Raw genomic sequence first — 13120 nt, forward strand, 5'->3', positions numbered from 1 at the left:
GTGGCATACCCCTATTAAGTCTTCCGCAACAATTGTTGAGCTTTTTCTAAAAATAGAAATACCTGAGTCATGTATGGAGAGGGGGATCCAACTATGTTTTTGCTTCTGCAAAAATTTATGATATAGAGACAATTATTTCAAGAGGAGAAGTAGGGAATTCCTGAATCACAAAGACACGGTTGTTTCTCCTATAGGAGTTTAGGAAATAAAGGTGGTTTTATAGTTATAAGTGAATTGCCGGGAAAACCAAGATGGACCTTTGAGGCATGCCAACATCTCTGTTTCATGTATGAAACAGTGACGTTATATAACTTGCCTATAATCACACGAGAAGTAAGTGGTGAAATTTGGATTTATTGATTTATTTAAAAAATATTTTATTTATTTATTTGACCGAGATCACAAGTAGGCAGAGAGGCAGGCAGAGAGAGAGGGAAAAGCAGGCTCCCCACTGAGCAGAGAGCCCCATGCAGGGCTCAATCCCAGGACCCTGGGATCATGACCTGAGCCGAAGGCAGAGGCTTTAACCCACTGAGCCACCCAGGTGCCCCTGAAATTTGGTTTTAAACTCAGAGCCTGTGTTTGACCTGCTAGACCAGAGTGAAGAGTAGAGGGTGAGCTGAGGGCCAAAGTGACAAATGATGCTAAGGAGAGATGGATATAAGTAAAGGTGGAAACGGTGTTGGCTTCTCAAGTCAGAGTCACAATTTCCGAGAGTTAGAAGGCAACCAGACCTTCTAGATTTCCTGAGGTGATACCTTGCAATCCGGTATGCTGGGCACCTAGGATCCAACCTACGCTGTTTTTTTGTTATTATTATTACAAATAGTGGTCTGCCTAAAGAAGAGCTGTGGAACACAAGGCTCGTGTCTGCTAAAGGAGAAGTCAGGTGAGGGCCTGACACCCCATCCATTTTCACCTGCTCCAGATCTTCTTTCCTCGGTTCCTTTCTTCTAGTATCATTGTCCGTCCTTCTGCTCTGGTCCTGTCTGGTCAGCCTGCCAGCCTTATTTAAGTCTGCCTCTTTCATTTTATTTTCTTTTGACCCAACCTTCCATCATGCTGTTACTCAGTTTTCTTCCTTCGGGTTACCACTACATTTCTTGGAGGAGTAATTCAGTCTTGCCAAATCGACTTCATGCCTGCTCCTTTCTCCTCCCCCTACAGTTAGGGTTCCCCTCCCCCAGCTCCTCCAGAACTACACTCATGGGTCGCCATGGTCTTTCTGGTGGCCAAGTCTACTGGCCCGTTTTTCAGTTCTTCTCAGTGACCTCTCTGCAGTGTGCGAGACCACTGATGGCTCTCTACTTTTCGGAATCCTCATTTTTGTGTTCTCTCTCTGAGTCTTTTCTTCAGTCCTTCCCCAGTGTTTCTGTGTTAGAACACTGATGATTATATCTCTGGTCCTCACCTCTTATTTCTGCATACCTTCTTCATCTCTCATCCACTCCTGCTGACTCAGCCAGCAGGACCGTGGGGAAGACCTCCCTGTCCAAACTTGCAGCCTGGACTCTTCCTTCTAACAGCTTCCCTGAGATCTCCCTCTGGATGTGACCTGCAAAACTGCAGACTTACCATCTCAAAGCTGAACTGGGTATCTTCTTTTCTAAATTTGTTCCATAGCTTCTGTTATTTGGACACCATCTACCTAATATAGCAAACCAAGAACTGTGGAGTCACCTCCTCTCTCTTTATTTTTACATCTAATGGTCATTCAATTCTGTGTCTTTGGCATCCTTTTTACCACCTCCTCGACGGAGGCCTTTATTCTTGACTACTCGGTTATAATAGTCTTAATTTGTCTCTCTCTCTCCAGTCGTCTTTGAAGTCTGTGCTGCTCCAAAGTGGTCTGTAATCAGTCACTGTTGAGAATGTCTTTTGTCCTTCACGAAGTCCTTCTAAGTCTTCTAGGCCCAGCTAGAATGTTGGATCCTTCTCTGTGGAGGAGGAAGGGACTGCCCTTCATTATGGCCATGTTGTGCTCAGTTTCTGCTCCGGGTCTGAACCCCCAGTGGAGTGTAGCTCTTCAAGGGCCTTGTCTTGTGTCCCCAGAGCCTGGCACAGGACCTGGTTCCCGGGAAGCGCTCATGAAGGTCTGTTGGACAAATCATGGAAGCCGTGACCAGAAGATGGAGGGATGAACCAAGGAAGCTACAGCAAGATGATTTTCAGAATGGGTGAGAGACACTTTCTTGTGTCATATTTTCTTTCTTTTCCACAGTTTGCACTTTTGGGCTCATTGACCCAGACTGTTCCTTTCAGTACAGTAAGGAGGGAAACTTTGGGAGAATAATGTAAAATAATTAAGTGAGGAGTCCCTAATTAATAATTTCATCTCCTGGCATTGGGTTAACCTTTCACCCACTGGTTCCCAGATAAAACTTTCAGAAAGCCTCATTCATACTTTGTAAATAGGAGCAAACATTTTTCCTTGGTCTTTCAGTAATTCACAGGCTTGGGCTGCATTTATATCTTTCATAGGTTATGCAATTATAGGCAGGAAACTTCCAAAGCATTTCTGAGTACCGACTCTGGTCCCCTATTAGAAACCCCATGTATGTTATGAGAAAAAGGAGGCAGCTGTCAAGAAGAAAGGAAACTCACATTTACTGAGCCCCTAATACTTGGCAAGCACTCTGCTAAGTGCTTTTACAAACATCTCACATCTTGCAAAAACTTTGCCTGGAAGGCAAGACAAGACAGAGATGTGCACCGAGGGCCTCTGCCTTCTAGTCAATATTTTGTAAATATTTAGTCACATTTATATGAAGACCAGGTTGGGCACTGCCTGTGGGAAGAGCTGAGAAGGAAGATGTTGTACAAGCTCAGCATCCTCCTTATTGTTCGTGGCAATTCAGCTCTCCTTCAAAAAAGCAGAGCAAACCCCGCCGTCACTGGCCCCTTTCCTCCTTTGAAGGCGCTTTATGCCCCGTTATTATAACTTGCAGACCCTCTTGTGATCTCACCCCTCATTCCCACCCCAAATGAAACTGTCTGAGTTAGAACACAGATGAAACTAGGGCCACAGAGATGGCAAATAGCAAGTTTGCCACATACAAGTCAAGCAGGTAAGTAGTCCCGGGCCGGTAAGGTACCCCCAACAGTGTTAGGGGTTCAGACTCCCTGGAGCTTGTTATTGTGCCATCGCTACAGCAGCATATTCATATTCATGGTCCAGGATGGCTTCCTACCATAGCCACGTTCCATCCAATGGGAAGGAGGAAAGTATGGGCATGATTTGGAAGCTCTGCTTAGACCTCATTGGCCAAAACCTAGTCATACTTTAAGAGGCTGCAGCCTTCCCAGCTTGGCCACAAGAAAGGAAGGGACAATGGGTATTAGATATCAACCAGATCTCTACTGCCTTCTTCTTCTAAGAACACTTGTGATTATGTTTGTAGGTTTGTCAAATAATGCACTTTGACTATATGTGGTAGTCTTCGTGGAAGGAGTTCTGTATCCATGTTTCCCCCTCTGCCCATATTTTCAGTGTTGCAAACGTCAGGGAGGTCCAGTATTTTTTATAGAGGGCAACCTTTGGTCACTGCCCTGATAGCCCACTGCTCTGGCAGACTCGCTGTGGGGTGGTGTGTACCCAGCTCAAAGATAAGGTCAGAGAGCCTTAGGGAGTTTGCTTTTCTCTGGGTTTCCCCCCAGTTCTCCCTTATCTTCAAAACTTAGCAAGACAGATCTTAGCCACTGAAGAGAAGCTTCCAGGTCTGAGTATAGAGAGCCCCTCTAATCACACACGAGTAGGGCATGTCTATGCAAGGACTAGTTCTTGCAGGAGAACTTCTGGGAAGCGAATAGAAATTAGGACACTCTCTGTTGTCACGGGTTAATCTTAAATGTTTAAAAATTCTTTTCTGTCAGCATTCAGTCTCAATTCTCTTTCCGCCTTTTCTCCATATCGATGCCTACAAAAAAGTTCCCTGTTGGGAGGCTCTCGAGTCATTGTGCGGTGAAGTGATTGAAGAAACAGCTGTGTAGCCCCAGCAGGTGTCCGTTCCTGGGGGCCCCGGCACCCTGCCCGGCAGCTCCCATTCGTGCAGCATCAAGAGCAGACTTAGTATGGCCAAGCATTTTCAAAGGCAAGGGCAACAGCGTTTGCTCATTTTTTCCTCTCTTTGTCCTAATCTTTGCTTCTTTCTTCCCCCTCTTCATCTTCTCCTGGAGGGCTTTCTTCAGCTTGCATTTTCTGAACCATCTGAAACAGCGGTCTTCTGTGCTGGCTCTGTTCTAAGTGCTTTCTTTATCTTGCTTCCCATTCCGTCCTCACCTGTAAGAGAAGACCTGTGAATGCTCCCATTCTCTAGGACAGGGCATTGAGGCACAGAGATGTGAAGAAACTGGTCCAAGACTGCACAGTTGGCTATGTCTATCTGAGCTGCCGTCACTTGCCTCTGGCTGTACCCGCAGAGGAACTGGGATTCAAGCCCACGGCTTGGACGGCAGCCCTCCTGCTCTTCTGGTCCACCATGCTTCCTGTGAAACATGGTCCTTACAATAAGATGGCCACTGAATGGGGGGTGGAGCTCCTGTCTGTGACCTCTCCCTCTCGTAGAAGCTTCTCCGTGCGCCCCACCCAGGTGGAAAACACTGATTTAATCTCAGCGGAGCCTAAAGGCAGCTGTGGCACATATGCTGCAACAGAAGGCACTAGAAAAGCATTACCTATATTTCATATCCTTGTTCAAGGCTCCACTCTCCTATTCACCTGCCGGCATAAGGAGAGTGCTTTTCTTTTGCGCAAGGATAATCTGAAATGCTACTTTTGCATCAGAAAACTAAGAGGTTCATATATCCTGCCTGGATGGGAATGTTTTTCAGCCTCAGAGCCTATAAAAATATTGTGGCACGAACGCTTCAGCTGAAACAACAGAGTGCTGGGAAAATGAGTCTGCAAAATGTACTTGAAATATTAGTCATCAACATGGTATAAAACACCATTTCTCCCACAGAGGGAGGCCTGTGCCTGGGAGCTAAGTGCACTTTTGCCTGCAGGACCAGGTGGGGATTGTAGGTTTATGCTTTGCAAACTCTTTAATTACCCAGACCCATCTACTATTATGAAGATTAAAGATTAGGGAATACATCTCATTCCTCTGAGCTTCCTGATATTTCTTCAACAGTGATAGAAAACAGAAGTCTCTTTGTACTATAAAGACATGAGAATATATATATATATATATATATATAAAATAAAATTGTATGTAAATATTATATAAAATCTATACATACATATTTTATATTATATAGAAATTTACAATAAAAGGTATATTTATATAATAAATTATATTATACATAAATGTATACTATTAGGGATACCGGGTGGCTCAGTCCTTTAAGCCTCTGCCTTTGGCTGAGGTCATGATCCCAGGGTTCTGGGATCCAGCTCTGTGTCGGGCTCCTTGCTCAGCAAGAAGCCTGCTTCTCCCTTTGCCTGCCCCTCCTGCTTGTGTTGGTCTTTCTCTCTCTCTCTCTCTGTGTCTCTCTCTCTCTTGTGTCAAATAAATAGATAAAATCTTTAAAAAGTAGCATACAATGTGTAACTTATATTGTACATATAATTACATATTTCTATAAATTTGTATACATCTTCTAAATAATAAGTACCTACAGTGTATTCTATACATATATATATATATAAGCCAGTGGGGCAAAGGTTTGTTTTTAAATTAACCTAAACAATAAGTTCTGCAATGAATCTTCCTTTCAATAAAAACTTAAGACCAAAAAAACAAAAAACACAAAAACACTTAAGGCCAAAAATATAAGTAAAAGGATAAATACAAAAAGGTATTAAACCTTGCTGAGGACATTAGTTTGGTGTCTTGTGCAGACGTGGACTGGGGTGGGATGTGGTTTTCATTGAAAATGATGATTAAAAATCTTTTTTCCCCCCTTAAAATCCCCTGGAGGTTTTCTGCAGAATTTTAGCGCAAGTTGCCCAAGATTTTTATTATTAAGAGACTTCTTATCCTATTCTGCTTAGGCAATAGCTGCACGTTCCACCTCTGCATTTCGGGCGGGCGGCTTTAGGTTTTCTCCAGCATTTGGATCCGGGGTGAACTCTCCTCCCGCGCCTTCCAGGGCAGTGACTGTGTGAGTGTCTGGCTGGACTAGGCGCCTCTCTGCCAGCCAGCGCCCCCCAGCCCTGCACCCCCAGCAGCTTCCGGCCCATGGCTGGGGAGGGGGGCTGAGTCCCCCAAGGACCGCAGCACAAACTGACGACGTGTGACGTGTGATCATCGTGGATTCAGAGAGCTTGAGCGAGCTGACCCGCGCTGGATCTTTTTTTTTTTTTTTTTTTTTAAAAATATTTTATTTATTTATTTGACAGATAGAGACCAGAAGTGGGCAGAGAGGCAGGCAGGCGGGGGGGGGGGGCGGGGGAAGCAGGCTCCTGTGAGCAGAGAGAGCCTGATGCGGGGCTCGATCCTAGGACCCTGAGATCATGACCTGAGCTGAAAGCAGAGGCTTTAACCCACTGAGCCACCCGGGCGCCCCGCGCTGGATCTTTAAATGCATTCTAAACACAGGGGCTGGATGCTCTGTTTTAATTAGCAGCCTCCTTGATCCTTGAACTTCCCCACGTGTTCTGCGGTGGTGGCTACACACTTCGTTTAAGGAAAGGACTCCTTTGAAAGAGTCACTTGTCCGCACAGCACATTTCCTGGAGGCCGGCAGGCTGACCGTCACTCGAGGCGCCTGTATTTGCGGACTGCGGGTAATAGATTTCTGTGTTTGTTTTATGAAGATTTTCATTCTCAGACTTTGAAGAACTGTGGCAGCCCTTACATGAAGGCAGCTCAGAGTGAGACGTGAACTCAGGTGCAGCAGGCTAGCCCAGGGTGCCCACAGGCGGTTTGCTCCCTCCCTGGCTTGGTGGTCACTGAAATCCCTAGAGAACTGCTTGGCTTGGCTGAGCTAGAAGCCATCCCACAGGCTCTCAGGATCCCCTGGCAATGTGTGTGGCATTATTTCGGGAGTACTGGTGGGGGTCAGAGGGGTGGTGGGGTGGGGGTGCGAGGCTTGCTAGAATTCCAGGGGGATATTTCCACAGAGGTCCCAGAGGTGCTGAGGCCAAGGTTATATCCAACAGTCAGAAACTTCTCCAGATTCTGATCTAAGACCTTATGGCGAGAAGGTGCTACGGGGGCATCTCAAGGCAAGCCTGGTTTTGTGGAATGGGCACTGGCTTGGGTGGGAGTCCTCAGGAACCAGGAGTCTGGTGCTCGCTTGGCCTCTGTCTCGGTGCATAGCCTTGGCTGTGTTATTCTCTGGGCTGTAAACGGCGGCAGATAGATGAAAGTTTCTTAGAGTAGCCAGTCTGGAGAAGTGGTAACAGGGCCCCCGGGCGAGGCCAATTTGCCCACATCCAGCAGCTCGCTGGCAGAAACCCCATTAGCAATGCTGTCCCCACACCCTGGAGAGCACCGGGAGGGACTTGCATGAGCACGGCAGGCAAGAGAGACCTCATGGAGTGTGACAAATGAAAAATTTTAAAACGACATTTACTTTTACAAGTCAGACATTTAAGTGGGTCCTTTTTATGGAGCATTTTCAATTTTTATATCACCTAAGAGACTTTTGCATTTCTTACAATCCTTCTGCACATTAAACATGAATTATAGTCTCATCCATTTTTAGTAAAGAATTTTGAGGAATTTGTAAAACAGACAAAAGTCCGCATGTGCCCCGAGACAGTCCAATAATCTGACTGAGTTTCCCCTCATGATTGATGGACTCGTACTAGTGACTGAGGAAAAGAAATTAAACGTCAAGATTTTAGTCTGAACCTAGTGTTTGGTATCATTTGTAAATATTTTTACTGTGTCTCCTGCAGTTTAATGTGCTTCTTAATGTTTCTTCGGGGAGAGTCATGTGGACAGAAATCAGCAAACTGTGGGGCCAGTGTTCTGAGCCGGGAGCGCCCGTGCACCCGTGTGATGTGTCCTAATGCCAGCAGTGTCTTAATGCCAGGCTCAGAGCTAACTGGTTTGCAGGTATGCACTCATTTAATTCTCACAACAGCACTGCAAGAAAGTACTGGTTTGTCTTCTGCATTTTAGAAGGATGCTCTGAAAGGTCAAGGGAAGTGCCAAGGTGTTATGAACGCAGGCATTCTGGCCCAGCGTCCTCGCTGGGTACCGCGGTGCTGTCTTGCTGCCTGGGGGCACCCAGGCTGGCCTGGGCCTTCCCCTCTGGTTTTTATTACACCACGTTGGGACTGCTATCTCAGCAGGCTCTGAAATGACCCTATTTAAGTGTAAGTTTCTTGAGAAGAGGATCCAGGTTTGGTTTTACGTCTAACGAGTGCTAATTTTCGACTCGCTGGATGATTGGGTTGAAGCGAATGGTCTGCATTTTGCACTCCAGAGAAGAACTGGAGGCCAACTTTCTCCCAGAGTATGTAGCACTAATGTGGGCTGTGCCATGCTCCCGTGCCCATTTGGAGAGTTCCAGAATCTGGTGAGCATGCAGCTAACCTGGACAATAGCGATGGGCTGGGTAAGGAGAACAAGTCTCCGTTCTGGATTCATGTGATTGGGGTATTGTTGCCTGTGGCTTCTGCAACCAGTGCTTGACCCAGTGGTGGAGCCTTCCCCGGCCCCGCTGGATGCCTTTCATGGGCATGTGCAGGTTAGAGAGCTGCAGGGAGATGGGAACCAGGCCTCCGAGGAGACTGGGAAGCACCCACACAGGGGAAGGTACAGGGCATGTTTTCCCCAGCAAGAGAAGCTTTCACCTGCATTGGTAATGTTGTAATTCACGCAGTCTTTTATGAATGAGGAAGTTAATTTGTGGATATTTTGGTTCAGAAAATTCCTTCTCCTGGTTTTCCATGGCATACGTGAAATTTAGGACACAGTGCCCTGATCACAGTTATTTTAGGAAGTTAAAAAGAGAATACTATAAATACTGTACTCTACCAGTTCTCTAGAATGGGGGCAGGAATTCGATTCTCTCATTCACGGCTATTTTCCCAGCACTTAGAACAGCACCAGACATTGTTCAGGGGCTGGGAAATACTTGTCGAGTGACTGTGAATGAATGAAACGTGGAGGTTACTGAAAAACCCTGCAGGCTCCTGGCAGAGCTCCTCGCCTTCCCTAGTGAGGCCTTATTTTAGTGATGTTTCAACCTCCAAACAATATGATCTTCTATAAAACTTGAGAATATAAATAAAAAATGTCTTTGATGAACAAGTCCCAGGATATACCCTTCCCTTATTTCATAGCTCGTTGATGACTCTGAAGGTGTTGTGGGACCAGCCGACAGTCCCAAAGTCAGGACTCTGGGCGATGGCTGCCGAAATCCAATTTCTCTCTGTCTTCTATTTTGCTTGCCTGATACTGTAGCCAGAAACCGTCGGTTCACACAAAAGTCGTTTGCCTCGCAACCCCAGGACATTCCTCAATGGAAGCGATTCAGAAGCTTGTGAGGACCATCAGAAAATGTTTCAAAGTGGAATGAATCATTTACCGTACAAAATCTATTTGCTCCTGGGCCTCATCGTCGGCTTGTCAGATCGGAAGGGCCGCAAAGTTTATACAAAGGCTAAGGGTATCCATGAGATGGATAAGTGATGGGCATTCATTTGTTGCTGAGCCCACTCGTCAGTTTGTCTGAAGGGAGGGTGCCACGTGGGTTTGCCCGATCTCTGTTGTGGCTATTATCCTGGGAGAGCTGCTCAAACCCAAACGCTCTCCCATGCTTGCAGAACCGTGGAGCTCCGACGAACATCGAGCGTGGGAGGGAAGAATGTAGTTAGGTAGGAAAAAAGCTTCATTAATGAGTGGGACCTGGTCTGAATTAGGTTTTCACTCACTTACCCATTGGTTTGTTTCCAAATATCTGTTGAGCGTGTGCTGTAAATAACATCTAGCTCTCATGAAGAGGTTAACATCTAGCTGCTGTAGATATAAAAATCTCTATCAAGGAAAATGGGAAAGGCAAGAGTAGAATGATGTAGCTCACGTCACTTGGAGGGAGTACAAGGACAATATGCGTACGACGTGGAGGGGGTTAGTGAAGGTTTTTTTAGTTGCCAGGTCCTTGGATTACTTTAAAATATTAGAACAGTTAGGAATATGCTTGGTGTTCATCACCAAGCACTCCTGACCCACCCCCCCAACATTATAGAGATTGTTTTTCAGAACAGATTTAATTTTATAAACTCCCAGAAGTCAAAAGCAACATCAAAGAAGAACATTCCTTGACTGAGATCTTTTGGGTTGGCCCTGACGGTATACCCTCTAGTAAGGAGTGACTTTTGCCCTCAGTAAGGAGTGACCCAACTTACTGTGGGTCAAACATAAATTACGTCACTTGGAAATTTACACACATCATGAATGGTTCAAGTTATGGGGCACACTTTATTTTACCCAATAACTGCAGGTCTATCTGAATTTTTTTTTAATATAATTTTTTATTTTTTATAAACATCTGAATTTTAATCAGCTGCCAAGTAAATATTTAAAGTTGGATAGTTGTTGCCAAGGAGGCTCATAATCCCTGAATGGTAATGTTGCCTTTATCTCTACCTCCCAAGTCTGGAGAACACGAAAGTACTTGGGAAAGAAGAAAGAAGAAACGCATTTCAAGACAGAATACATCGTTGGTCTGTAGACTGAGGACTGTGGACCACAACCCATGTCATTTGAGGATGCTGTGATTTTGACACAGGAAAGAAAACGCTGTGGTCTCCTTTAGGTTTGCCCACCTGCGTTTCCTTCCCAGGCGACGGCGGTTATCATCGTGGCTCTGAGGATCACGACGTCCAGGAGACAGAAGAGAATTAACAATCACTTAATTATTAATCCCCCGTAATTGGAACCGAAGACTATAGAATGAAAAGGATGAGAAGCCAGCAGGGCGGCAGAAAGGGAAGGAAGGAGAGCTGTGAGAACTGCTTTGGCATTAACCCTTTAATTTTTTTTTTTAAGATTTTATTTATTTATTTGAAATAGAGAGAAATCACAAGCAGGCAGAGAGGCAGGCAGAGAGAGGGAGAAGCAGGCTCCCCGCTGAGCAGAGAGCCGGATGTGGGCCTCGATCCCAGGACCCTGAGATCATGACCTGAGCCGAAGGCAGAGGCTTTAACCCACAGAGCCACCCAGGCGCCCTGGCGTTAACCCTTTAATTAAGGCACTCCTTGGACCTCAGCCTTGACTGTCTCTCTGTGGGGCTCTCCTGGTACTTCTGCAGGGAGAAGGAGAGACAGAGAGGTCACACTTGGTCAGGGGAGGGGGCTGTGGTTTGCTGGGCTAGCTGGAGGCCCAGTTCACAAGGGAGGTACAAGGTCAAGTCAGGTCAACGGGAACCAGCCTAGGCAAGCAGCAGCGGCTCTGTGGCTTTCGGCGCTTTTCAATTTGGAAGAACCGAGAAGAGCAGCTTCTCTCTGAATCATTGCTTTCCCAGGCTTATGAATTTCAGAACCTCTTGTACTTTCTCCATTGCTTTCCAAACACGGACTTGTTTCAGGCTTCCCTGCACACAGATTGCAGTGATGTGGGCAAACAATTTTGACAAGATGTGCAGCTTTGAGGAAAAGCTCTTTCAGCTTACAAGGACATGCACCGTTGTTGGTCTCTTTGCGGTGGTGGTAGGAGCTCTGGTGCTCGGCACCTGGCCGGCACCCGCAGGCCTGGAGGCCCGCCCCCGCGGTGGGGCCTGGGAGGGCAGTGGGCTGCCTCCGGTGTTCCGGGCGAGGCTGTGTGTCGCATGTGTGACCACCAGACCGTCATTTTCTCTGGGCTCTAGGGGGGGAAGAAAGCAAATCTCATCCAAGGTTTTGGACTCCCACCTTCCACATTTGAGTTCCCAGATCATTTACCGAACACCGTTGGTACGCAGAGTGCTGTAGAAGGATGAAGAACAAACTTGAAGATCATCACTCTGTCTTTTAGGAGCTACCTTCTAAACTGGAACGGAAAGTTCATGAACGCTGATGTAAAGGCTGATGAAATAGCAGAGAAAGGGCAAAGAGACTCCAGGAAAAGGGGAATGGAGAGGATATTTTCTAGCTCTTCCTGCTGGGATTTTCAAAGGGATGGGGGCTCTGCAGCAAGCTTCCCTTGTTTTCTCTTTATAAGGTTTTCTGCCACGTATTACTTTTCTTCAGCCTCCTTTGGTTGATTTTGTTCTGGGTTGGTTTCCTCTTGCGCAAGGATGTGGGTCTAATCGTTAACTGGAGGCTGGCCTGCTTCTGGCCTTCACAGACTAACTCCTCCCACTGAGGGGGGGTGTGCCCGGCGGCAAAGGAAACCAAATGTCTTTAAGGACAGCTAAGCAAAAAGTAAAATGACCAGATTTGAATTAAGCTCTTTAAAAATAAGCGAACACGACTATCTATCGTTTGCTTTTAAAATTCAGGGCTCTGCGTTATACATGTAGCCGGCACTTTACTGAATACCTAGGACAAATGATAAAGGTCAACACTGTGTTTTGGCCAGGGAGAGGAAAGACAAGGTTGAGGGAATGTTTATATAGGGAAACGAAGAACTTAGAAAAGAGGCAGAGCCAACGTGAATATTTTCCCAAATCCTGAAAAACAAGGTGTGCATGGCCAGGCAGGATGTGGAGCCCTGGGCTGCCCCATTGATGCGGAAAGAGCCGTGCTTTGTGAGCCAGAGTTCAGCTCTAGGAGCCCTGGGTGATCATGAGCTGGTGGCTTCGCTACTTTCTGCCTTGGGTGTTCATTTGGTTAAAAATGAGCAATAAAAATAACATACAGAAAGAATTGAGCACAAAGCAGGCCCTAAATAGATGTTAGGACCTGCCTAGCTAGACTGCATTTCCTGCCTCCCTTGCAGCTAGGTGTGTCTGCGCGATTGTATCTGGCAGGGGAAGGGAAATGATTTTTGCTGTCACCGCCCGGCTTGCTGACAAATAGATCCACGCTGACCTTGCCCTGGTTGTTATTCCTCTGGGATGGGAACAGATTTGAAGGTAATCCCCGCTTTGAGCCGGCAGAGGACAGTGGTCGTGCAGCAGAGTCAGGGTGGGAGGAATCCGGGCCGATGCGTGGGCAGAGACTGGGTGGCAGCTGAGACTGGGTGGACCATAATGCCAGAGAGATCAAAAGTTCCACCTCGCTGTTGGAAAGGAGCTG

The 13120-nt window shown here is 46.4% G+C and overlaps 1 protein-coding gene across 3 annotated transcripts in view; it reads left to right on the plus strand.

The window, feature by feature from the left end:
* The window catches only part of LOC309861221 (uncharacterized protein), a 535944-nt gene that overhangs the window by 200634 nt on the left and 322190 nt on the right, over nt 1–13120 (plus strand). Inside the window, exon 9 of one of the 3 annotated variants that reach the window (XM_082723973.1) lies at nt 2053–2177. The exons of the other annotated variants lie outside the window; for them this stretch is intronic. Coding sequence (XP_082580099.1) covers nt 2110–2177 — 68 coding nt within the window. The 5' untranslated portion in view covers nt 2053–2109. The remainder of the gene's footprint in view (nt 1–2052; nt 2178–13120) is intronic. 3 annotated transcript variants of the gene reach the window in all.

The sequence above is a fragment of the Mustela nivalis genome, assembly GCF_964662115.1.
Source record: "Mustela nivalis genome assembly, chromosome: 3".
NCBI lineage: Eukaryota > Metazoa > Chordata > Mammalia > Carnivora > Mustelidae > Mustela > Mustela nivalis.